Genomic DNA, 27,594 nt, shown 5'->3' with positions numbered 1-27,594 from the left:
AGATTGAATAAATAATACACAGCAAGTAGTGTTTGATAAACCCAATGATCCAAGTTTTGGGGGCAAAAACTCAGCACTTTAAAACAAACTGCTGACAAGAATATTTTCATAATGTATAAAAAATATCATTTGTGCAAAAATAAAAATAAATATAATTAAAAAAAACAAACTGCTGGAAAACTGGAAAGAATTTTGGCAAAATACCAGACATAGACCAATATTTCACTTTTCTGTGCCAAGTTAAAGTCAAAATACAAAAATGATTTAGACATAAAGAGTGGTAAAATATGCAAATTATGAGAGCATGGAAAAAATTTATCTGTCAGATCTATAGATGAAGTAAGAGTTAATATCCAAACAAGAGATAGAGAGGATTATGGGAAGTAAAATGGATACTTTTAATTACATCAAATTAAAAAATATTTTACTGAATAGAAGTAAGTCAAAATTAGAAATAAGGCAGGAAACAGAGGGGGAAAAACATTTATAGAAAGTCTTTTTGATAAAGGGTACTGGGCCAAATTTATAAAAATTAAAACCATTTCCCAATTGACAAATTGTCAAAGGATATAGACAGGTAGTTTTCAGAAGAAATCAAAGCTTTACCAATTATCATAGGAAAAATGCTCTAAATCACTAATAATTGGAAAAATACAAATTAAAACAACTTGTAAGTACCATCTCACACCCATCAAACCAGCTAACATGACAGAAAAGAAAAACAACATTTGCTGGAAGGGATGTGGAAAAATTGAGATACTAATGCACTGTTGGTGAAGTTGTAAATTAGTTCAAACATACTGGAATATGTTTTGGAACTATATCTAATAGACTATAAAACTGTACATACACTTTGATCCAACAATGCCAAAGAGATCAAAGAAAAGGGAAAGTGATCTATTTGTACAAAAATACTTATAGCTACTCTTTTTGTAGTGACAAAGAACCAAAAATTAAGAGAATGTCCATCAACTGGGGGGTGGCTAGACAAGTTGTAGTTGATTATGTTGGAGTACTATGGTACTACAAGAAATGACATGCATAATGTTTTCAGAAAAACTTAAGATTTATGGGAACTAATGTAAAGTGAAGTGAGCAGAACTAGAATATTATACAAAGTAAAAGCAATGTTGTAAGGATGATCAATTGTGAAAGATTTATCTAACAAGATAATGTTTCAAGATCGTTCCAAAGGACCCACAGATGAAAATTCCTCACTACCTCCAGAGAGAGAGAGAGAATTGATCAACTGTGAGTGCAGATTGAAACATAGATTTTTTAAACTTATTTTCTTATTTGTGTATGTATCTTCTTTTTCAAAATGACTAATATGGAAAAGTTTAAAGACTTCACAAGTATAACCAATATCATATTACTCATCTCAGAGGGAAGAGCAGAAGAACAGGGAAATCTGGGATACAACATTTTTAAAAATGAATGGTATAAAAATTTACATGTAATATTTAATAAAATATATATATTAATATTAGGTTCCTTGAAAAGCATAAACAAACAAAAAACCTGGCTATCTTATTTCAAGAAATCAGAAGTAAATCACCAGCACCTATTAGGACCATATTCTCTAGTATTTCATAGATATGCCATCTCCGCTCAGGCTAATAAGCTCCTCCTCATCAGAAGTCTACTCTTGCCTGTGAAAACACCCTGGGTTCTGACAGATCCATTTTCCTTGAATTTTGTCCATTTCCAAACCTTCACAGCATTTCCATACCTAGTTACCAGCTTCATATTTCCCTATCCTTTCCTTCCCTCATCTTCTGGATTCATTTTATGTTTCTCCTCACCAATTAGAAAGTAGGCCTCTTAAGCATAGGGACTTTGTTTGCTTATGTTTCTATCTCAAAATGCTTACAACAATTCTTAACACAGATTAAGTGTTAAACAAATATTTAATCTAGTTAGATAGCAATCAAAATATCAGCCTAGTTTGGCTCTTTTAAAATGACTAAAATTTCAGTGAAAACACTTAATAATTAAGCTAGAATAAACTGAAGTACCTTGAGATGAGCTTTTCCCAAGACTATTCATCTAGAGTCAAGTTTGGAGTCAGGAAGACTCATCTCCCTGAATTCAAATCAAACTTCAGACACTTATAAGTTGTATGACCCTGGGAACGTCATTCAAAGTCATTCAACTCTGTTTACCTCGGTTTTCTCATCTGTAAAAAAAAAAATGAGATGTAGAAGGAAAAAAAAAATTAAAAAAACATTCCATTCCATTCCATTATTCTTTGCCAAGAAAACTCTAAACAAGGTCACAAAGAGTCAAACATGGCTTAAATGACCTAACATCAACAAGAAATTCAAAATAGATAAGAAGCGTCTATTTAGATGCTTCGATTGGAAGGCAGATAAAAAAAGCTACTCCAGAGGAAAATAGGAAGCCCTGTATTTAAGTTCTACCTCTATAATGATCATAACCTTGGGCAAGTGCTCTTTTAAAACCCTTCAGAGCAAGGCTCTTTTCTAGCTTCCAGCCTTCTCATACCTTACATCCCTGCCCCCCCACCCCATCTCCATCATTCCCTACCACTGTCGCTGATCTCTGTTGTTCCTTGCACAGGATGTTCCATCTCCAACTCCATGCCTTATCACTGGCTGTCTCCCATCCCTAGAATACTCTCCTTCCTCATCTCTGTCTTCCTGGCTAAGATAAATCTAAGATATAATTATACCTTTCAGAAAGTCTCCTAAACCTAGTGCCTTCACTCTGGGATTATCATCAATTTATCCTGTTTGAACATGGATACAATGTTTGTACAAAATTATTTGCATGTCTTCCACAATTATTAGACTGTAAAATCCTTATGGTTAGGGACTATTTTTTTGCTTTTTTATATTTTCTCAAAGCTCAGTGCAGTGCCTAGCACAAAGCACAATAAATGCTTATTGTGCTGTGATATTGTGCATTTGTACATCTCTATCTACATTTTTATAGAAAGGTAGACTACCAAAATTTGAAGGGACCACAGCTTCAACCCTCCTATAATATGCTAGGCAAGCCATTATACATATTTCGGAATGTCTTACTTCTCAAGAACACCCATACTATTTTTGAACATCTCTGACTATTTTTTAATACATTATTTTGAGCCAAAATTTTCTTTCATAAGAGTTAACCATGAGGTATTAATCCTTTAGTCTGCTTGACATTCAGAGAGTAGAAATCTCTAGACAGAGATTCTCCTGGTGTCTGTCTGTCTGCAGATTTAGAGTGAGTTGAGAAAACAACTCATATTGGATAAATCACTATTTCCTTGTGATGGGATCTGATCCCAGCCTCCTCTGGCTAATGTATACCTGAGAATGACTTTCTGAAGCATTTCCTTTCTCATAACCAGAGAACAGGGGGGAAACGAGTGGGAGTAGAGGGTTGGGGGGGGAGGGGGGGGTGATTGGCAAGGAATGATTGGCGAGGAGTATTTCTGACCCAAGGAATAGGTCCAATGGTCTTAGTACCAAGGCATGAAGGAAACAGGAAATAAATGCCCCTACAACTGCCATATACTCAAAACAAAGTAAAAACATCCTTTTAGAGGATTACAAAGTCAGTCTTGCCAAGAAAAAAGGAGACAATGTCTCACCAATGCTTAGTCACTGGCAATAAGTCTGATACAGTTCCTCTGAATAATGCCCACATAAACTTAACCCATGATACCAATATGGACCACAGCTCCTTGTGGTGCAACCTTCTGTAGGAGAGTAAAGGGGGTGGACTTGGTCATTGGTACCCCTTCTTTACCACACCACAGTGGGCATTGAGGTTTTGGCCAAACTTCCCTTAAGTTCTCAATGAGGCACTTTGCCCACACTTTGTTATATGGCAGTTCAGAATCAGGAGCCAGAAATAAAATCAGCATTAAAATGATATTCACTGAGAATGAGTGGACTGGGGAATGGCAGGAAATCCTAATCTATAAAATGAGGGAAATAGACTAGATGTCCCCTAGGTTTCTTCTAGTTCCTGATTTATGATCCTATAATTCTAAGAGATGATCAAGCAGCTAAACTGAGGATGATAAACATGTGAAGGACAGAAGAAATTATTTGGACTGTCCTCAAAGTTTCTCTTCAAATAAAGTAGCCCATCTGAGTGAACACTTTCTGCCTCCCAGTTCTGTGTTTGGGGTCAAAATTCTTTATGTAATAAAAACAAAAACAATAACGAAACCTTCCAAGGAATCTATAACCCCAAACTTCTGGGTTAATTTGAGCCATCATGTCCAGAGTCAAGTATCAGCTTCCCGGAGAGCACTGGCTAAAGAAGCATCCAGCAGGGCCTAAAGAAATGATGCAGAAGTGAATCATTGGGCTCTGGAATGAATCCCCTGAGGACCAGAGCCCAGAGTGCTTTGTGAAACTAGAACAACCAGGTGCAAACAATTACTTCTTGGAAAACGGGTGCTTAGCTGTTCTATCAGTGAATGGTGTTCTCAAAACAAACCTTTCCTAAATCTCCATCTGAAAATCTTGCTTAAAAGTTTTTGAGTCTCCAAGTCACCTGAAATAATGTTCTAGCCTGACTTGATCTCCAAATATCTCACAAATTAATAGTACTGTTTGCTGTTTGTCCAAATGGAGCTTTTATTAAACACATTATATATTTCATCTGATTCTCTGTAGTCTTATTTTTATAAGATTACTAATTCTGGCAGTTCTGAGTATGTTGTACTTTTGCAAAGACATAGTTTTATTCCATGAAAATGCTCTAGTCTCTCCATCAATAAATATTTGTTATTTACACCTCTTAGTTACGTGACCCAGCTGATAGAGTGTTAGACCTGGAAACAGGAAGATTTATCTTTCTTAGTTAAAATCTGGCCTCAGACAGTCACACAGATCCTGAGCACGTTACCTCACCATTTGCCATGATTTCCTCCTCTATAAAATTAGCTGAAGAAGGAAATGGCAAATCACTCCAATATTTTTGCCAAGAAAACCCCAAATAGGATCATAAAGAGTCAGACACAACTAAACACACACAGGCAAGGCACTTCCAGGATCTGTATGCCCCTACTTTGAAATTTAACAAGCAACTTCTATGTGGTGGATACTAATATCAAAAAAAGAAATGGTTCCTGCTATCAAGGAGCTTATTTTCAATTACATACCAAATGCTATACTACAAAGGAGACTCAAAGATAAATTAGGGAGAATGTAGTATAATGGAGAAAGTCCTGAATTTAAGAATCTCAAGACCTCAGAACTAATTCAAGGCTAAATCACTTACTAGCTTTGTGATCTCAAGCCATCATTTAGTCTCTGTGACTTGATTTTCTTATCTCTAAAATGGAGGTGAAAACACCTGCATTTACCTGCCTTAGTTGAAAATCAAATGATATGTGTGTGGGTATGTGTTCATGTTTTGACACCTATTACTATTTTTAAAACTTTTTTGCTCACAGAAATCATGAGGTTCTACAGAGACTCCTGCCACTATGATCTAGTGATCTTAGGCAAGTCAAGTCATACATTCAAAGATTTAGAGTTGGAAGTGTCCTTAATAATCATTGAATTTAGTCTGCCCAATTTATAGATGAGGAAACTGAGGGCCAGAGAGGTTAAATGACTTGTCCAAGGTTATATGAGCAGTAACAGAATGGAGATCTGAGCCCAGGGTCATAGATTGGAAGGTCATTCACAGGAAATTTAGACCAAAGGTTCTTAATTTGAAATGCAGGAATAAATTTCAGGGGAGGGTATGAACTCGGATGGCAAAAGTTAAATCTTTATTTCAATATAATGAGCTTCCCTTGTAATGTGTTTTATTATACACATTCCAAAAACATAATTTTGAGAAATAGTAAATAGATTTCATCAGAATTCCAAAGGGGTTCATGACACAAAAAAAAGTTAAGAATCTCTGATCTAATCCAATATACTCTATTTCCAGATGAAGGATCTGAGACACAGAGAGGTTAAGTGGCTTGCCAAAGATTACCCAAGTAATAAGTCCTAGAGATGGGTTTTGAATCCAATACTCCAAATCCAGAGTGAGGGTCCCTCTACCCTCTGCCATGCTATCACCTTAATTCCACTGAACCTCAAGTATCTCATAAAAGCTATTTGGTGGTATAGGTAATAGAGTTTTGGGATCTAGAGTCTGGAAGACCTGAGTTCAAGTGCTGCCTCAGGTAAGTACTAGCTGCATGAGCCTGAACAACATAAGATAAAGACTTGTGTCTGCCTCAGTTTCTTCATCTATGAAATAGAACTTATGATAATAGTATTTATGTTTGTTGTAAGGATAAAATAAGGTAATAAATTTAAAGAATTATAAATTTAGTTAAGATACAAAAATTAGGTATTTAGATTTCTAATATTCTGCTCATTCTAAATCTGTGATTCTGTATATTATATGATCTTTATCTGATGTAAAAATACAGAATTTCAGAGACTATTAAAATTGTAGGAACCTTAGAAATTCAATTAGTCAAATACCTGGTGCAGCGGATAGAGCATTGGTCTTGGAATTAGGAGGATGGTTGTTCAAATCCAATCTCTGACATTTACTAGCTGTTTGAACTTGGCAAGTTAACTCTGATTGCCCTGCATCCAGGACCATTTCCAATTGTCCTTATTTATAACTGGCCACTGGACCCAGATGGCTCTGGAATAGAAAGTGAGGCTGGTGACTTAATACAGCACCCCCTCACTCAAATCTAATTCATGTGCTTGTCATGGCATCACCTCTCTGAAGTCATGGTCTTCTTTGAAAATGAAGGATAAACTTCATAATTTCATATTCTTAAGGATGAATCCTTAATGAAATCCTTAAGATTAAGGAACCAGTTAGCAGCAGAATCAATAATCAAACCCACTTCTTCCAGAGTTCTTCCCAAAGCACCATGCTGCTTTCCTGCATGACCTGAGATAGGGAATAGAGATCAAAATTATAACTCAAAAGCAATTCCCAATATAAGAAAACCAGTAAAGGTCATTTGGCAAACTGGGAGACAAAGCCCAAACAGCATGAGGCAGCTTAAATGGCAGATTATCCTGGTTTTGCTTCTTCCTGACTGTGTGTTCCGGGATCCTGGGTCTTGGTTTCCTCATCTGTATAAAGCAGGGTTAAAACTAAATGACTCCTAAACTCCTATGATCCTAATTTTCATAATTAGGCAAACAATTTCTCCAATATTAGCAATCAAACCAGGGTTTCTTAAGCATACATGCTTAGCAATTGGAACACTCCTTACATCAGTCCAAGTTTTGCTGCCAGATCCTTAAAGCAGCAACCCCCTCCCAGATGATCTTGTGTAACAATGATTGTTGAAAAAAGGCCAATGAGGCTCTGAAAAGTAAGCAGAATTAACATCAGGCTTTTGGGATGAAAATATTGTTCCTAGTTGAACAGTAAAGATAGGAGAGAGCAAAACACCTAGGAAACAGAAAACATGCTATAAAGTAAGTCTCATTTAGCAAACCAATTGATTGATTTTCTCATGGATAAATATCACAGAAATTAAAAGAAACTTAAGTAAAGAAAAGAAAATGGAAATCACACAGTAGAAGTTGAGTTTGTTTTGTTAAAATAATTATTACTTACTATTTAAAAAGAAAAACTTGCCACAGAGTCTACAACTCTGTGTCTTTTGATAAATCACCTCACCTTTCTGGGTCTCAGTTTTCTCATCTGTAAAATGGGAGGATTGGATTGGATTTATTCTAAAGTATCCCTTCCCATTCTGTGATTCTGTATTTGTAAATACAGGGCAGAAAATAAGTTTCTGGATAGTGTCCCAATTTCATTTTGAGAGAACACAAACTGAGAACAGGGAGAAGTAACATTTATATCCACATGAGAAAGTCTCTGGCACCTAACTTCATGGAAAAAAAAATGGCAATGGATAAGAATGGACAGAATAGGCATTAATCATAATCTAGAACAAAGGAATTGACAAAAGAAACTCTCCAAGTCTTTCAGAGTAGAAAGAGGGTTTTTGCTTTGTTTTGTTTATCTGTTTGTTTTTAAATTATTATTCTGGATGTGAATCTTTAGCTTTCTGTCAATCAGAATTTCTCTGGAAAGCATTTGTTGATTCTAGGGAATAAATATTGAACTCTGTCATAAATATATAAAATTACTCGCCTAATATCTTTCTTCTCTTTTCACAACCAGTTTCTGTTGTCTTCTTCAATTCAGTTTGATGAACATTTAAGTGCCTTACTATTCACAGTGCACTGTGCTCCTTTGGAAAAGGAACTGGCACAAGCCTTTCTGTGTTTAGCGAGTGAAACATTCAGCCTCATTGGAAGGGAATGAAGCAGAACAAGTGGCCAATAAAATAATAAATGCCAACTCCAGCTTGGGACTGAAGTCAGTTTCTCATCTTACAGCCCCCAATGGACTGACTATTGCTTAAACAGAGTATGTTTGTGGCTTGAAAATCAGCTTCTGTAGCCAGGAAGCCACAGTTCCTACATTGCCCTGGATTCGCAAAGCACGAAACTACTGTCCTCATGAATGCTTTTCTCTCTGCTGTGATCACCAGTGTCTGGTCCCCTCCAAAAGGCGGACCTGGACCATCAGAAAGAGAGACACCCAGTGCTTCAGTGTTGATTGTTGTTAACAGTATACTGTATCCAAGTTGTCATCAAGAAATAACATAACAGATGAGAGCCCCCTCCTCCAGCCTGCCCTTTACTGAGTGCTGGTATCTGGGCCTGTCCCATGGTAACTGGGTTTAAACCCAGACAGAAATTTCTAGCCTGTCGCAGGTAAGACTTTAATTGTACCTATTGAGTCAGGTACTCAATCTCTAATAGCTACATCCAAATATGTCATTTTAGAAAGGTGCTCTGCTATGACTTTGTTTTCTTGAAATAATAATCACTGCCTTCTTCAGGTTTTCTGAATTGCTAAACAGAAGCAAAATCGACATATCTGCTTTACTCTGGCAAAATTTTAGGAAGTCTCTCACAGAGTATAACAGTCTTGGAACCAGTCTGCATAGAATGGAGATTTGAACTTCACTGGACAGGAGGTTGCTAATGTTTTATTTTAAAACAGGAAGGAAAGGAAACAGGAATTTTTTAAGTACCTAATCTGTTCCAAGCACTGTGTTAAGCATGTTACAAATATCTCATTTGATTCTCATTTGATCCAACACCCCTGGAAAGTCACAGTTTTTTGATTCTAGGGAATAAATATTGCACTCTGCCTTTAAGTATATAAAATTACTCAGCTAAAATCTTTTTCCACAAACAGTTGTCTTCTTCATTCTACAATTGAGGAAACTAAGGCAGTAAAAGTTAAATGATTTTTACTAGATCACACAATTAGTAGAAGTGTAAGGTCAGATTTGAATTTTGACTCTAGGCTCAATGCTCTCTTCACTATTCCACACAGGTATCTCTAAAAACCTCAAAGCCAAACTAATCTACATCACTCACACATATAGCCAGTGTTACCAACGATTTTTCTAGAGTCATAACTGGGAGAGGTGACCAGGGATTTATTCCCAGAACACCAAAGTTAGAGGGCAACAGCAATATTTCAAAGTTTACTTCCTCTTCACTCATGGTCACACTCTTAAGTTTCACTCTTCCCAGTAATCCTTTTCCTGCTTCCTCTACCCCAAGCCCTACATTGTATTTTCCAAATGCTTGATAAGGCCTGGGAATAATGGAAAAAGAACTGGGGTGGAAGACAAGCGCTTCAGCTTCTAACACAAGCTTTGAGATTAACTAACTGTGAGACCTGGAATAACCCACCAAAATTCTCTTAGCTCCACTTTCCTCATCATTAAAATGAGAACTAAACTAGGTGACTTCTCTAAAAGATCTAGTATTCAATGATTTTAATCTATATTCTAAATCTATCTTCCTCTCTTCTTTGCAGAAATAGGGAACTATGAGTATAGAAAAATTATCTGTACTGTCAGACTCAGTTTGATGCATTAGTAAATTTAGCTGAATTGTTTGTTTCGCTATTAAAAAAAATCTTTAAAGGATAGCTCCATGGGTAGGGGAGAGGAATTAATTCATTTTTAAATATAAATAATATTAAAAAATCTATAACTTTTGAAAACTGAAAAATTTATATTCTAAAATTCCTTAAAGGTTTCAAAGATGAAGGGTGGGAACAAGGCAGACTTATTTATTTAAAGAAACAGAGAATTCACAAAGATAAAGATGTAGTGATTTACTCAAGCCACCAATCTCTCTCTCTCTCTCTCTCTCTCTCTCACACACACACACACACACACACACACACACACACACACACACACACACAAACAAATTCACACATAAAGAGAAGTATACCTACATATTGGCAATGCATAATTGATTGTATAAGGTTCTTTAAAAAGCTGGGGTGGTAAAGAAAGGATGGTATCATGGGCACCAATAGTTGGTTTAGCTTTGTTAAAGAGTAGGGGTTTTACCTTTTCCTCTCTGACTAGAAGGAAGAATTAGAAAATGGATGATAATGTTGAGAAATGTTGAGTAGAAGCAGAGCTGTGTGCTTGTATGTACATACATGTGTATGCATATAGTCATATGCATATACTTAAACAGACATTTGTATTCATAGTACTATGTATATGAATACAAATATGTCTGGTTCAGTGTATCTGTATTTATATATATATATATATATATATATATAAATAATATTTATACACATGTATCACCTAAATTTTTTACTTTTAAAAATTTCTAATTTTTGGAACTAGCCACTCTTTCACATTACCTTATCTGCCCCCCTTAACTGAAACAAGTTCCAAAAATGATCACCAAAATATATACATTTATTATTAATCGCTTTTTGCAAAAATACCCTCACATCTAAAATTAAGGACTAAAAGTTTTCTTACTTGTTTGATATAAGAACCAACAAAACATTTCCAGGTCTCTCAGGCTGGCTGGAAATTTTCCCTGCCTCACCCTCCTAGCATAGATCTTTTCAGGTAAAAACAAAGATAGATATTCAGAAGCTTCTATTAAAATTCATATAGTTGGAGCTAAGTGATGCAGTGGATAGGACAAGGACCCTGGAGTCAAGAGGACTTGAGTTCAAATCCAGCCTCAGACACTTAATAATTGCCTAGCTGTAGGGGCAGAGCCAAGATGGCAACAGGAGAAGAGCCTCTCTTAGGCGATCTCTCCATAATATTTCAAAAATCATAAAATTATGACTAACTAAAATTTCAAGAAACAGAACCTACAGAAAGATCCAGTGACGCAATTCTCCAGACCAAAGTAACCTGGAAAATAGAGGGAAGGCTAGGCTCCACAGGGTTACAGGGGCGCCCACCAAAGTGAAGGAACTTCAGCCTCCCAGAGGCAGCCCTAGGGTGCCTGGGAGCCATGACTCACGGCATGGGGGCAGTTTCCTGACCTACACCCTAGGGAGCACCGGGTACAACTTGGAAGATCAACAGGGGTACCTTTGCCAGAGTGAGCACATGAAGCCCAGCCCTCAGAGAACTCAGTGAGCAGTGGGGCTGCAGCAGCCCAGATTCAGGAAACAGAAGCAGGTAAGGCAGTAAGCAAGAGTCCCCAGGCAACTGAGCCTTGAGTGCTCAGCCTACCAAAGGTAGGTAAGTGGAGAGAGATTTCTGAGGCCTGTCATGTGTACCTGGAACAGGACTCTGGGGCTCTGACCAACATTAAGATCCTGATAACAGTCTAGGCCTCCCATAGAACAGCAGGGCTCCCCCCCACCTTAGCCCCATGGCAGGGGGGTGCGCTTGTGGTCATTCACAGACCAGGAGAGCAATCAGAGCTTCACACATTGAGATCCTTGTGAAGGAGGTGTCCCAATAATACTCAAAAGCTCAGGAAGCACCCCAAAACCAGGCACAGGCTGGAGAAATGAATAAACAGAGAAAAAAGAACACCATTGAGAAATACGTTGTCTATGATCCAAGAAGGATCAAAATACTCAATCTGAAGACGAGGAAGTACAAACGCCTGCATCTAAAGACTCCAAGAAAAACAGAAATTGGGCTCAGGCTATGACAGAGCTCATAAAAGATTTTGAAAATCAAGTAAGAGAGATCGAATAAAAATTGGGAAAAGAAATGAGAGAGATGCAGGAAAAACATGAAAAAGAATTCAGCAGCTTAGTCAAGGAGATCCAAAAAAATACTGAAGAAAATAACATGTTAAAAACTAGCATAGGTCAAACAGTTCAAAAATTATTGAGGAGAATAATGCTTTAAAAAGCAGAATTGGCCAGATGGAAAAAGAGATAAGAAAGTTCTCTGAGGAAAATAAATCCTTCGGATGTAGAATGTAGCTAAAGGAAGCTGTTGACTTTATGAGAAGTCAAGACACAATACTTCAACACCAAAAGAATGAAAGATTAGAAGAAAATGTGAAACATTTCATTGAAAAAAAAAACAACTGATCTGGAAAACAGATTCAGGAAATATAATTAAAAAATTATTTGGATACCTGAAAGTCATGATCAGGAAAAGAGCCTTGACATCATTTTTAAAGAATTCCTACAGGAAAAATTGCCCAGATATCCTAGAAGCAGAGGGCAAAATCAAAATTGAGAGAATTCACCAATCTCCTCTGGAAAGAGACCAAAAACCAAAAAACAACCCCCAGGAATATTATAACCAAGTTCCAGAACTCCCAAGTTAAAGAGAAAATATTACAAGCAGCCAGAGGGACACAATTCAAATATCATGGAGCTGCAGTCAGGATAACACAGGACTTAGCACCAACTACATTAAGGGCTCGTAGAAGGTAAAAGAGCTCAGAATGCAACCGAAAATCAACTACACAGCAAAACTGAACAGCCTCTTCCAGGGGAAAAGATGGACTTTCAATGAACCAGGGGAATTTCAATTGTTCCTGTTGAAACAACCAGAGATGAACAGAAAGTTTGATCTTCAAATACAGGACTCAGGTGAAGCATAGAGTGGAGGAGAAGGGTCAAATACGAGGAACTTGATGATGATTAACAACATGTCCTGCATAGAAAAATGATACTGATAATACTCATATGAAACTTCTCATTTAATAGAGCAGGTAGAAGGAACTTTTATAGATGAAGCACAGTAGAGAACTGAATTTGAAGATATAATATATTGTAAAACTGGATTCAATGCCTGAAAGGGAAAGGTAATGGGAGTAAGAGGAAGGAGAGGTGTAATAGGCTAAGATATTTCATACAATAAGATATTTTTTTATTATTGCAATGAGCTATTGCAAAGATATGGAAGGGGAGAAGGCAAGAGAGAATAAAGGAACCTTTGCTCTCATCAGAGGTGGCTAGGAGAGGAAACAGCATATATACTCAATGGGGTAGAGACATCTAGAGTAAAAAGGAGAGAAGGGGCACAGGGGAAGGGGGGGTGGAATGTGAGTGATGGGGGACAGGGTGGACCATGGGGGAGAGTGGTCAGATATAGCACATTTTATTTTTCACTTCTTTCAAAGGGCTGGGATTGGATGGCCTTTCTGGGACCACAGAACTGGGTAGTTGCTGGGCCTTAGGGGGTGGTATGTGGTCGCGGGGTCTCTTGGCCCAGGGCCAGTGATCAGTCTGCTGTGCCACTCAGCTGCCCTACAGCACATTTAAGAAGAGGGACAGAGTGAAAGGAGAGAGAAAATATAGTATATGATAGTTGGGAGGTATGAATGGAGGGAGTTGCGATCAGCAATGGCAACGGTGGAAAAATATTTAAGTAGCTTTTGTGATGGACTTATCATAAAGAATGTGATCCACCCATGACAGAGCTGGTGGTGTTGGAACACAGACTGAAGCACACTTTTTTTTTATTTTTTTCTCTTTACTTTATTGCTCATGAGGGTCTATATTTTTTTTGGGGGGGGTATTATGTTTACTCTTAAACAAATATTTTAGTAATGTATAAAAAACATCATTTGTAAAATTACACAGTACATATGATAGAAACTCAGGAATGGAAGCCATTTCATTTCTCCTGGGCATCTAAAGGATTAGGGACCCTGCACAAGCCAAATAAATTTTTCACTGTGCACCTTTATGTATCTGGTAGGCTCATATAATTTTTTATATGTGTTGGTAGGTAGACTCCCAATATTTTATACTTTCTGCGGTTATCCTGAATGAAATTTTCTTTCCCATAGTTTCCTCCTAAGTTTTGATGCTAATTCACAGAAAGGCTGATTCACAGAAAGGCTATTGCTCTAATTTCTAAAACTATATGAAATAATAAGGAAGGCATTGTTTGATATTTTTAAATTTTTTTTTAAATTGCCTAGCTGTGTGACCTTGGGCAGGTAACTTATCCCCATTGCTTTAAATTAATAAAAATTTTAAAAATAAAATAAAATTCATAGTCACACCACTGGAACCTTGTCTTTCCTGAAATAGGTGATACTATTCAACACAAGCTTCCTCAGCTCTATTTCTGTCCAACTCTTCTCAACATAACCACCCATTTTCCATTTCTTCTTTCTGGTTACAGAGGAAGAGAAATACCATCTCTACTCCTTAACAAGGTTAACCTCTCTATCAGTACCCTTGATCCCATTCTTTTTGCACTTCCACAACAGCCCACCCCTATGCCACAAACTTCTAACAAGACTCTATAATCATTCTTTATCTCTTATGCATTGTGAGGAAATTCACCTTTCACCCATCACAATTAGCAATCTTTCCTTCTTTCCTGGTACCTTCCTATCTACCTACAAAAAGGCTTAGGTCTACAAAATATTAGAAAAATCTTCTCTTGGCTCCTTCCAAACCATCTATTTGTACCTAATGTCCCTACTTCCCCATCCTTCATTTTCAGTTCAACCCTTTACAATATGGCTTTTGCCCTTGCCAGTCCAATGAAATTGCATCTTATCTTTACCAATGATCTTTCCATTGTCAAGTCATTCCTCCCACCTCCAGACTCTTGACTATCATATACAACTGAATATTCTTTTCTCACTTTGGCTTCAGAAATCACATTCACCAGATTCCCTTCCTAATCACTTTTTTTCTATGCTTCCATTGCTTTCTCCTCATCTTTTTTTCCTTTTTCCCTTTATGTGGTTTCCCACAACTCCAATTTTCTGTTCTTGGTTCTCTTTGCTTCTCTCTCTCTTCTCTCTCTCTTTCATTCTCTCTCTCTCTCTCTCTGTCTCTCTCTCCAGTTCTCTCTCTCTCTCCCTTTCTCTCTCTGTCTCTCTCTGATGAATCTCTCTCTATCTTTCTCTCTCTCTCTCTCTCTCTCTCTCTCTCACACTCACACACATACACACCTTCTCTATTCCCAGAACTTCCACTTGTTTGCTATCATCTTGAATACCATAGAAGACCATGAGAGTCAGATACATGACTTTTAGTAGATATTAGAGAAAGAAGGGTGTAGGGAAATCCCAGGCAGGGCACCTGGGAGACATGAGATCTCCTTGGCCAGGATGGAGACTGGTTCCAAATGTATGACTTAGATGTCTAATGGGATCATCATCCAAGGCCTACAAATTGCTTAGTAAGGCAGAATAGGATAAAGTTGACTCCACCAACTATTTTCTTGTTGATGTTCATGGTATTGTAAAAAGAATGCTAGACTGAGAGTCAGATTTTGAATCTCAGATGTGCTACTTACTATCTGTGTGAGTTTGAGAAGTAATTTTTATCCCCTTAGGATTTATTTTGTTCATCTGCAAACTAAAGAATTTAGACCAGAAGAATATCTCTTTCAAATCTAAAACTATATTTAGCTACCAGGTGATACTGATTGTCACCAGCAATGTCAGAAGTTGTGTTTAACCCACTTTCACCCTTGAGGTTCCATGTCCTTGGAAAAAAAGGTGCTGAGCACACTCTATTCTATGACTTGTAGACAATGACTTTCTAACCATCAGAACTACTTGTCTCTATAGGATGGCATCTAGTCATATGAATTTAGCTTTGAGTCCAAACTCATTTGCAAAACATTGCAGCCTTTCTTGATTTGCTTCATTTTAGTGAGGGCTAGTTATGCAACCTTGATAGAATGGAATCAGCTCTCTGCTGAAACACATAGAGTTAAATAAATATTGTAAAGTTTTATTCTTAGTAAGACTGATCAGTAAATAAATTACAATAAATGAAAGGGAGACAATGTGGAATAATAAACTACACTGAAGAAAACTGATTTTCTCAGGATTTAGGTGGACTAGCTGTTCCTCTGGATGATTCTAGCTATCATCACCAAACCTGGTAGGATGAGTAGCATCCTTGAGTAACAAACAACCTTCTTTCCACAAATAGCATTCAGTGTAGAATATGGAATTCAGTTCTGTATATCTTTTTTTAAAGCAAATATCCCCAAACTCTTCTTGTCTCCTTTAACCCATCATAGAATGAGGTAAATGGTCTCAGTGATGAGCCCATTGTTATTGTTCATTTTTTTTTAGCCATGTCTGACTCTTCATGACCTCTTTTGGGAATTTCTTGGCAAAGATACTGGAGTGGTTCACCATTTTCTCCTCCAGCTCATTTTACAGATAAGGAAACTAAGGTAAATAGGATTAAATGACTTACCCAGGGTCACACATATCTGAGACCATATTTGAACTCAAAAAGGTAAGTCATCCTGACTCCAGGTCTAGCTCTATATCCACTGCACCACCTACCTGCCTTGTGTCCCAGTTTCCTACAATCCTTGTCATTATCTCTTAAGCAAAGTCCTCTTTACTTTAGCCATCCTCATTGTCTGTTGTCATTCCCATTCAAATCCATATATCAGAGCAGAGAACAGGTGAAAATAGTAGGAGGCATGCTGCATGTGATTTTTATGTTTCCTTGCTTTTACATCAACACCAATTGCTGTCGATAAATTGTTTTCAGTAGTATCTGACCTCATCTGGTGTTTTCTTGGCAAAAATATGAAGTATTGATTTTATGGATGAAGAAACTGAAGCAGAAAGGATTAAATGACTTGCCCAGGGTCACACAGCTAGTAAGTGTCTAAGGCTGGCTTTGACCCCAGGTCTTCCCAGTTGGAGGTTCATTTCTCTATTCTGTGTGCCACCTAGCTGTTCCTATACAAAATCAGCCTATAAATATCTCCCCTTTTAGACTGTTAGCTCCTTGAAAGTAAAGAATGTCTGTTACCTTTGTGTCTTCAGTGGTTAGCACAATGCCTAACACATAGTGGGACCTAATAAATACAATACTGATTGAATACCCTTACCAAAGTACTTCCATAGTCAGACTTGAAGGGGAATGTAACTCCTTCCCGATTTATTTTCAGTCTTAAATACTTCCTTTGATAAACTGACCGTGGAAATTAAAGTGTAAAGAGCATCTAATACAGCTCACTCTTTTTATAAATGAGGCCCAAAATAGGTGCCAAATTGCTGAAGTGATTTACCAGGAAACAGAGAGGCTAAGAGTAAGGTCTAGATATGTGAACCCAGTTTAAAAACTCTTTGCTTTTCCCACTATACAACACTTACAAATACAGAAAACTGGCATAAAACGTAAAGCTTGAGGTTCCTCATTATTTAATAAGGAAATGAAGATGAAGTTTTAATTGCAATTGTTGTGTTCTTTACTGAATGTAGCTTTAACCAATCTATTTGCATCTCTGTAATTGTTCCTAGAACATATAGAATTACCCCTTCCAAAGGCATCGGCCAACCATCTAAGGGATTACTTACTCTCCAGTGACACCAAATAAAAACGCTCTCAAGGGTTTCTATACCACTTATGGTAAGAAGAACACCTCTGTGCTGTCTTGGATCTCCAAGGCTGCTTACAAACGAAGCACAGATCAGCCAGCCAGCCGGAAACAGGAGGAGTCTCATCAGCTCCAAAGAGGGTATTCCACAACTTCAGGCCGCTACCAATAAATACCAGGGACGCAAATGACAAATGGGGCAGAGTCCTCGAGTTCCAGGCAACCCTCCTCACCTCAGCCCACGCCAAACACGTGTGTGGTTTTAAATTTTCCTCCTTTCGTCTCACCTCCCCCACCCCCGCCAGTTTTAATTAAAGTGGAACCATAGACCGCATCTCCTTAGCCTTCTTCAGAAAAGACACCATAGAATGCCCGCCTGGGGACGGTTACAGACAATAGTACAGGGTCTCTCTCTCCCTTGCCATCTTCACTCCTGTCCAGAATCCCAGCTCTAGTCCTTCTGCCTGGTGTGGGTAAACGTGGACAGGAGAAAGTGGATCGAGGTAGGGACTGGGAGAGGAGCAAGGGGAAGCCACTTCTCCAGAGACCCGAATCCCTCTTTCCCAGGTCCAATATCTTCCCTCCCCACTCCGCCCCCGGAAGTTTTGCGGACCCTGGGGAACCAAATGGAGATTAGGTCTAGCCGGGCTGAGGATGGGGAGAAGCAGTCAGAAGTTTCCGCTTGGCCTCCCACGTCAACAAGAGTTTGAATGAAAAGCTGGCTCCCAGAAGCCCGAGGGTGCCCAGGAGGCCGGACTGGGGAGGCCGGACTGGGGAGGCCGGACTGGGGAGGCCGGACTGGGGAGGCCGGACTGGGGAGGCCGGACTGGGGAGGCCGGACTGGGGAGGCCGGGGGGAGAAGTGCGACGCTAGCCCGGGGCGGCCGGCGGCGGAGCCCCGCGAGCTGCAAGCACAGCTCCTGGCCAGGGCTAGCGGCTCTGCGGCGCCTCGCTCCCTCCTTTGAGGCGGCGGACTTTTCCATGTAGAAAAAGTCCCTGGGTTCTCCCTCCTAGCTCCAGCAGAACACCCGCCCCGCAGCGCCTGTGCCCGGCAGGCGGGACTCCGCGGGGCAGTTCACGGGGTCCTGGTCCGGAGCTCCCCGGTGCCCCGCCTCCCTGCTCCTACCTGGGAAGCCGAGGCTGAGCCAGGCGTGGAGGGGCAGCAGCAGCAGCGCTAGCCCGACCGGGTTGCTGCCCATAGTGCACGGCCCGCTCTCCTTCCCTCCCGATGCCTTGGGTTCCACCAGGGGGGCTGGAGGCGCAGAGAGAAAAGGAAGGGAAAGGGGGGTGGGGGGATAGGAGCAGACGTGGGTCTGAGCTGGAAAACTCCTCCTCTCCACTCCTTTTCACCTCCCTCTCTTCCTCCTCCTACTCCTCTAAAGGCAGGGAAGTTCAAGGTCCCTGCATCCCCCCTCTACTGCCTCTTTCCTCCTCCTCCTTAGGCTGCGCCGCTTTCTCAGCAACCGCTGTTGTACCAGCCAAACTGGTCTTCCTCCCTCTTCTCTCTGCCCCCCCCCCCCCCACCAACACACACCCTAAAAACTGAGTTGGGGAGCCCTTTGCAGCCTTATCCGTAACCCTTGACAACCTGGATTACCCCCCCCCCCCGGAGGTAGGGCTTTTGAGCTACTCTTTCACAGTTTTTCAAGTCCAACATTAAAATTATTGTCCGATCTTAAAAGTCTAGTGATCTTAAACATTCTCCCTTGTAGGAAAATTACTTGTTTATATATTTCCATCTCACTAAACTATAAGCTACCAGCGCACCATAGGATGTGCTTAATAATAGACTCCCTGGGAGAAAAAAAATGAATTATACGTTTTAAAAAATTTTAATCCGTTATTTTAATTGTAATCAAATATAATTAGTGATAAAATATGCAAGTAGTTCTTTTTAGTAGCCTGTACTAGAGTCATTCACGTTATTGCTGGATATCAAACTGATATCTATTAGGTTTTTTTCATGTCTAATAAATAATCTTATAGACATCATCCAGGATAAATAGTAGCATCTAATGACATTCCTTGCCTATTACATTGTTTTTAGTGAATGAAGATGAAGTATATATTTTTCTTAAATGTCATAAGTGTAAACAACAGAAAATGCCCTTTAACCAATAATGAATTCTTGATTTGTTCACCTGTAAATAAAATTTATAATGTTAATAGCCTATTCAACTAAAGAATTTGGCAAAACAACTTAATCTGACATTATCAACATTTCTTATCAACAGAACAAATAAGTCAAGCCTTGCTTTTGTAGCCCTGCTGATTTCCAAAATGTAAATGAAATTTTAACAAATCATTATCAGTCTTGTTAAAGCATCTGTCCCCAGTGCATGGAGATATGAGCCTACAGTATGAATCCTTATTTCATTCTGCAATTTGTCTTGACATGAGGAACTGGGATGTTTAGCCAGAAGAAGTGATTTCTAGGGGACCTGATAGCCACCAAATAGTTCAAGGGCTATCAACCAGGAATAGAAATGAGACTTATACTGCTTAGTCCCAGGAGGCACAATTAGCAAAATGGGACAGAGATGACAAAAGAGGGAAATTTAGACTAATATAAGAGGCAATGTCTTAATATTAAAACAATTCAAAAGTGAATTGGGCTGGCTCAGTTTTGGGTAATGGGTGCTTCAACCAATGGTTCAAAATATATTTCTTAGGTCATAAAGAGAATTATTGTTATGCTAGATGAAATGTTCTCTGAAGTTCCTTCTAATTTTGAGATTATGAGATCCTGTAGTCCTATTGTAGTAGGTACTAAACTGTAGAGTCAAATGAGAAACACTATATGGTCAAGTCAATAAACATTTTTAAAGTTCTTACAGGCACTGTGTTAATATACTATTATACTATTAGTTATCCCAAAGATAGAGCGCTATTTATAGATGAGGATTTTACTATTGACTCCATTAGATTGTAAACTTGTTGATGGCAGGGATAATCTTTTGCCTCTTTTTGTATCCCCAGCACATTGTCTGGCACATAGTTAGTGATGAATAAATGTTTAATGATTAATTGACCTACCATCAGTTGGATTTTCTCAGAGGTAGCAGCTGAGGCTGTCCTCCTTGTGCCTAATGGAGAGTAGCCAGGTAAAGGGGATATCTGGGGAGAAGACTATTCACTTTAGTTGACCTTAGTACTGAGTACAATAGCCAAGGAGGCAACTTGATGGTTCAGTAGACAAAATAATAGGCCTAGAGTCAAAAAGATTTGAGTTCAAACTTGACCCCAGGTGTGTGATTCTGGCAAGTCACTTATTTGTCTTAATCCATTAGAGAAGGAAATAGCAAACTACTCCAATACCTTTCCTAGAAAACTCCATACAAGGTCAAGAAGAGTTGCACATGGCTGAAAAACAAGAATAACTACACAACCTGGAGCTGGAGAAGGGGCCTAGTCTCCAGAAACGTCCAGTGAACCTCCTCCACACCAAGCCCACTCCACAAAAAAATCATTTGACCATAATATCAGGTAGTAGAAGGAAGCAGTTAGGTGGTCTGGCTAGAGTGACAGGCCTGGAATATGGAAGACTTATCTTCCAGAGTTCAAATGTGGCCTTAGGTCCTTACTAGCTGTGTGACTATGGGCAAACCACTTAACCCTGATGGCCTCAGTTTCCTCAATTGTAAAATGAGTGGAGAAGGAAATGGCAAGCCACCCCAGTATCTTTGTCAAGTAAAGCCCAGATAGGGTCACAAAAAGTTAAGCATAACTGAACAATAACAAAATGTACCAAAAGCTCCAGACTTGGGCCAGAGTTTCCCTGACTCTGACCCAGCTGTCGCAAGTTACAAAAATATTCTGACCATATGGACCTCATGGTACCAGCTCAAGTTTGTGAAGTTTTGACTGAAATATTGAAACTCACTAGTGGTAGGTTCTCCATCAACAGAGTCATGAAAAAGATGTCTTGAGGGTTTTTCGATCACATCTTCAATGTGTTCCAACACTGAACAGTTCTTTAGTTTGTGGTTGTTTATAATAATAATAACAAAAACAATAATTAACTGGTTGTTTCTGACCTTACTGTCTCAAAGTAGGTTCTTCCTCCTCAAGCTTCTTACAATGTCAGAAACCACAGGTACCAGGGAGAGTCCTCATAAGCCATCTCATGGATAAAAAAGAGTCACTTTGAAAAGTTGTATCTGATTAAAAACATTTGAATATATAAAGTAACTTGGACCTATTAGTTTAAATTCCATTTTTCATATGAATTGCCATTTTGATATAAATATATATGCTAATAAGTATTTACTTTGACTTCTTTGTCCAAGAAATCTTATAAAGTTTAAAAGAACAGTGTCTGATACATGGTAGGAGCTTAATAATGATTATTGAATTGATTTGAATTGAATTCTTTACACAGAAACATTATGATGTCCTGGGAAGAATATTAGACAAGAAGCATGAGGAACATGAGTTCTAGGCTGGCTCTGTCACTAACTGGTGGCTATTTAATTTTGAACAAATCCCTATCTGGGTTTTAATTCCCTAATCTGCAAGAGACAAGGATTGGCATTTTTTTTTTTTTTAGGAAAGGATAGTGCTTTTCTTTTCTTGAAAATTTCTCTTCTTCCACTGACCAAAGCAACCATATTGCCTTTTGCCTTTCTTTTCATTAACTAATGGGCCACCACTGGACCCATTTCAAAACCAGGGAGAGTGAGTCAGATCCAAGTTCATGCCTTGGCATGTGTTTTTGATGTAAAGATGTAAATTTTTGCTTCAGTCAGAAGAATACAGAAATGCATGAGTTCCCATTCTTGTGACCACATTGTATCAGATGAATATAAACAACTGGCTTTGGGGACCTGCCTCCCAGAGTTGTTGTGAGGATCAAATGAGATAATAATTGTAAAATGCTTAGCCCAAGTCTGGAACATAGCAAGGGCTATATAAATGTTAGCCATTACTGTTTGTTACTAACATATGCCCCAACATGTGGTGAATGGCCCTAGCAAAGATTACTTCCACATCTGTGTTCTTCTATACCCTTTTCACATCATTCACATAAAAAAAATGGCCTGCAGTGAGGATGATAGGTTCCAGACAGGCATATGGGAGTGCCTTTGGGTACCTTGGCCCAAGTGCACAAAGGACAAGTGATTTTATCTATTTGCACCAAAGTCTAGAATACATAAGTGAGAAACAGGACCACCAAATTTAACCACACTGAGTGTAAGGATATGGTGGGTGAGAAGTATTTTATTCTTAATGGCTAAAGGAACAAATAAGTCCCTTATTGGGCTTTATTGATTAAGTGTCATGAATTCCATGAAGGAGGAGCATCCCAGACATTTCTTATGTTATAATACTTGTCCATCCTCATCTCTGCCAAAGATTAATCTAGATTTTCTTTTTTTTTTTAGGTTTTTACAAGGCAAATAGGGTTAAGTGGCTTGCCCAAGGCCACATAGCTAGGTAATTATTAAGTGTCTGAGACTGGATTTGAACCCAGGTACTCCTGACTCCAAGCCAGTGCTTTATCCACTGTGCTACCTAGCTGCCCCAAATCCAGATTTTCTAAAGTTTGGATTAGTCAATAATTAAGGTACCTTCCAGCTTGAATATTTTATGGTAATCTGTTATTCTGTAGTGATATGGGGTGCATGGAGTATTCAGGAGGGCTAGCACCTTTTGTGTGAGTGCTTGCCTACACTTTCCAGCACAGTTCATCCATTTTTGGTGTCCACCTCTCACGTGGCTCCTACCTCTGGCTCCAAGAAGCTGCCATATGTGGTAAAGACACACAACAGTGTTAAAAGTGTTTTGGCAGAGAGCTAAATGTGCTTAAGGCTAAACTACAAGTCACAAACCCCTCAGTGAATTAGGGGGATATCTACCCCAAGCATGTGAAGACTTCCCTTGGTGAAATGGTTAGCTTGATGTTCAGTTGTTTTTAGAGGTAGCTGGGTAGACTAAAGCAAGGGGAGTTCTGATTCTTGAAAAACATTTTTGAGTGATTATTGACATAGAGACTGATATTTTAAATTCTGAAGGATTTTTTTTTCAAGTTGAAATAGGGAAGGGGAGAGGATTCTGGGAAGATGGTAGAGTAGGTGCGAAAATTCCAAGCTCTCCAAATTTCTCCACAAACAAATTAAAAATGCACCTCAGGGTAAACATAGAGGGGCAAAATTAAACAAGGATTGGGGCAGAATAGTGAACTTTCTGGGACAACATAAGAGCCTAAGAAAGATCCCAGGACGAAGGTCTGGGCTAATTGAAATATAAACACCTCTAGGTGAAACAGCAAGAGGCAGGCCTAGTTGCATGCAGTTGGGAAGTAGCTTCCTTGATTTGGAAGGTGGTCTCTGCCCTAATTAGCCACAGGAATTCTCACCTCCTGGACAGTATGAGGAGCTAGAGGTCTGAGCAAGGAAATGAGAGTATCTTTGCTGATAAGGGATGCTAGATCCAGCTGTGCTGCCTAAAGTCCTGGGCGAGAAGGACCTGGTCCACTGCTGGGGAGTGCAGCGGCAGTGGTTCAGGACACTGCTGACTGTGGATTCTTAAAGGAGAACTAAGTTCTCTCTTGGTCTTGGTTTCAAGTCAGAGTAGAAAGCTGAAGGTTATAGACACTGACGTGTCCTCAAGGAGTAAGAGCATTTCTAACATTTCTGAACTGAAGGGCCCCAAATGTGGCTTGGAGAGGAAAAGAAGTGCAGAGATTGGAACCAAGACAAAGCTCCATCCCTCACACTCCAGAACTAGAGGTGAATAGAACAATAAGATGCTAATTTTTGTTTTGATGAACCTACAAAGCCAATCATAGACTATTAATATGGGAATAGAGAATTCCAGGATTCATCTTCAGAGGAAAATACTGAAGCAAATAAAACCTTTTGTACCTCAAAGAGTAATGGCTGTCTGCTCAGAAAGACTTCATAGACAAACTCAAAAAAGACTTTACAAAGCAAATAAAAGAGATTTAGGAAAACCTAAGAAAGAAAATAAGAACAATTCAAGAAAAAAATAAAATTATAAAAAGAAAGTAAACCAACTAGAAGAGGAGATCCAGAATCTCAAGGAAGAAAATGACTTTATGCACATTAGAATTGGGCAAAGGGAAATAAGTGAAGTTATAAAAGACCAGGAAATAATAAAACAAAATTGAAAGAATGAAAAAATAGAAGAGAATGTAAAACACCTCATAAGAAAACCAACCAAAGAATGAATCAAGAAGAGAAAACATAAGAATAATCAGACTGCCTAAAAACTACAAAGAGAAAAGAATCTTGATACACTAATACAAGATATAATTAAAGAAAAATGTCATGAAGTGCTCAAACAAATGGGGAGAGTAGAAATGAAAAAAATTCACCAAGCACTACCTGAAAGGGATCTTAGAAGGAAAACTGACAGTAATACCATAGCTAAATTCCAAAACCCCCAGGTTAAGCAGAAAATATTAAGAGCAATAAGAAAAAAAAATCAAACATGGAAGAACTACAATTAGAATACAAGGACCAGGAGAAATATAAGGTAAGCATCAAAGACTAATTACAAGGGACTCAATAAGAACAAATTGTTTACTAACTATACATGAAAATGTAAACTGGATGTCAAAGTTTATTAGTAATTGTATAATATGAAGTAAAGATTGGGATAGAGCTGAGTAGGATGGGATTCTTAAAAGTAAAAAGATGTAGGAAAGGTTTAAAATAAAGAGAGCAGGGGCAGCTAGGTGGTGCAGTGGATAGAGCACAGAACCTGGAGTCAGGAGGATCTGAGTTCAAATCTGACCTTAGATACTTAATAATTGCCTAGCTGGGTGACCTTGGGCAAGTCACTTAACTCCATTGCCTTGCAAAAAAAAATAAAATAAAGAGAGGAAGAATTGATTAAGAGGAATGAGATAGGGAAGGAGAGATGGTAGTTCTGGAAACCTACTCTCAATGAGAATGGGTTAAAGAGGAACAGTATATATATATATATGCATACATACATACACATGCATGCATGTATGTGTGTACAAATGTATGCATATATATGCCCTTTAGATTCAGAAAGAAATAAGAAAAAGGGTATTGGGAGGATACTGATTTAGAAGGTTAGTAAATAGTATAAGAGTATATAGAGGGTGTATAGTTCATTGGGGAGTGGGGTATAAAAGGGTGTGTGAGGGAAGGATTCTTGAAAGGTGGTAGGTCAAGGAATAGAGGGCAAGGCAGTGCGTTGAAGTAATGTAAAGGGGTGAGGAAGGGGCTGTTGCTTTCAGGAAATGTTAGAAAAATGAGAGATCCATACAAACCAAACATATAGCTATCAATGAATATGTATGTGTATGTATTTATAAGCATCTTTATGTACATGAAGATGTATTTTATGCATATACATAAAATATCTCTATAGGTGGGTGCACATATGAATGTGAGTATTTATATATGTATAAGTATGCATAGTCATGTATATGTGTTATATATCCATGCTTAATTGTAAACATCTTGGGTGGCAGGGAGTGGGAGGGGAAAAAAATAAAGAAAAAACAGAAGAAAACCTTCAAGGAAGAAAAGAAGGAAAATTTTGAACACAATGTGTAGTCTTTATTAAATAGTCTTTTTGAAATGAAAATTCAAATTATATTATGAATTATATTATGAATCCTTATGTTTTGCTGCACACATTACAATTTTTTTCTTATTTTGAACTTATGTTTAAAATAAATAAACAGTAAGGATTTACAGTTTTCTTTCTTTTTAATTTAAGGGAGAAGGAGAAAAAGAGGAATAATGTTTTTAAGGAAAAAAGAATATTTCTGCCATAATTATTTCAATATAACTTATTGATGTCCAGATGATACAATGATGTATCAAAATTAAGTAATGGAATCATGCTGACAAAGAGAGAAAATGAAAATATTTTGTATCATCTTGTTCCTGAAAAAAAATATAGGGGCAGCTAGGTGGCACAGGGGATAGAGAGCACCAGCCCTGGAGTCAGGAGGACCTGAGTTCAAATCCAACCTCAGACACTTAATAATTATCTAATTGTGTGGCCTTGGGCAAGCCACTTAACCCCATTTGCCTTGCAAAACCTAAAAAAAATTTTAAAAATATAGCATTCAGTACATTACCTTAATGGTGTGAGAATGCTGTTGATATTATATATTTACTGGGCAAATTACTTAATATCTGCTTGCCTCAGTTTCTTTATCTGTAAAATGGGGATAATAATAACACCTAACTTCCAGAGCTGTTGTGAAGATTAAATAAAATAATAATTGCAAAGAACTTAGCTGGGTTGTAGTAAATGGTAGTTATCATCATCACCATCAAAAAGGTCTGAAATAAAAGATAATATAGGAGTTGATATAAAATATTTATTGATATGAATTGAACTGCGTTATCAAGAGCAGTTTTTTCTATAATGTTCAGGAATCAAGGGCACTTCACAAAACTGCAAGCATAAATCACTTTTTTCCTATAATTGTTTGAAATTTAAACAGGATCTGTGCTTGAGTTATTGCTGAAACTTCAAACATAATCCTCAAAGTGTCACATATGAGAAAACATTAAAAGACTTAATTGATGACCTGAAAATAAGGGAATTCTTATGGGATGAGGTTTTTTTACTCCAATTTGTGGAAGACATTGTTTAGTAGTCAATTCATTGCCTAATTCTATAAAGATTGATTGAGGTCGAGCCATATTCATTGTGACACAACGTGTTGGAAATCTGTGTCCTAAAACTCTTTAGCCAAGTTTATATAACCTACCAGAATGAAAGATAAAGGGGACTAATTAAATGAAGTCATACTGAGCAAGATAAACTGGCATGAAATGAATTGCATTTGCTAAATATCTGCTTTTTCTTCCAGACCTAAATCTTTCTAGTTAAGCCAAGAAAATGATGCAGCTTCCTTTAATTGAAGTAATTTAAATTTATTATCTGGTTGATACTATGGGTCTACCTATATTAAATATAAATAGACATTGGAGTTATGAACTA

The 27,594-nt window shown here is 38.2% G+C and overlaps 1 protein-coding gene across 1 annotated transcript in view; it reads right to left on the bottom strand.

Annotated features, from left to right (window-relative positions):
• The window catches only part of SRPX (sushi repeat containing protein X-linked), a 99,114-nt gene extending 80,185 nt beyond the window's left edge, over positions 1-18,929 (bottom strand). The window contains exon 1 of the mRNA XM_074214193.1: positions 18,755-18,929. Within this exon, the coding sequence (XP_074070294.1) occupies positions 18,755-18,827 (73 nt within the window). The 5' untranslated portion in view covers positions 18,828-18,929. The remainder of the gene's footprint in view (positions 1-18,754) is intronic.
• Between the last annotated feature and the right edge of the window lie 8,665 nt (positions 18,930-27,594).

The sequence above is a fragment of the Macrotis lagotis genome, chromosome 1 (genome assembly GCF_037893015.1).
Source record: "Macrotis lagotis isolate mMagLag1 chromosome 1, bilby.v1.9.chrom.fasta, whole genome shotgun sequence".
Classification (NCBI taxonomy): domain Eukaryota; kingdom Metazoa; phylum Chordata; class Mammalia; order Peramelemorphia; family Peramelidae; genus Macrotis; species Macrotis lagotis.
Note: the sequence above shows the minus strand (reverse complement) of the source record. Positions and strands in the feature narration are given on the sequence as shown.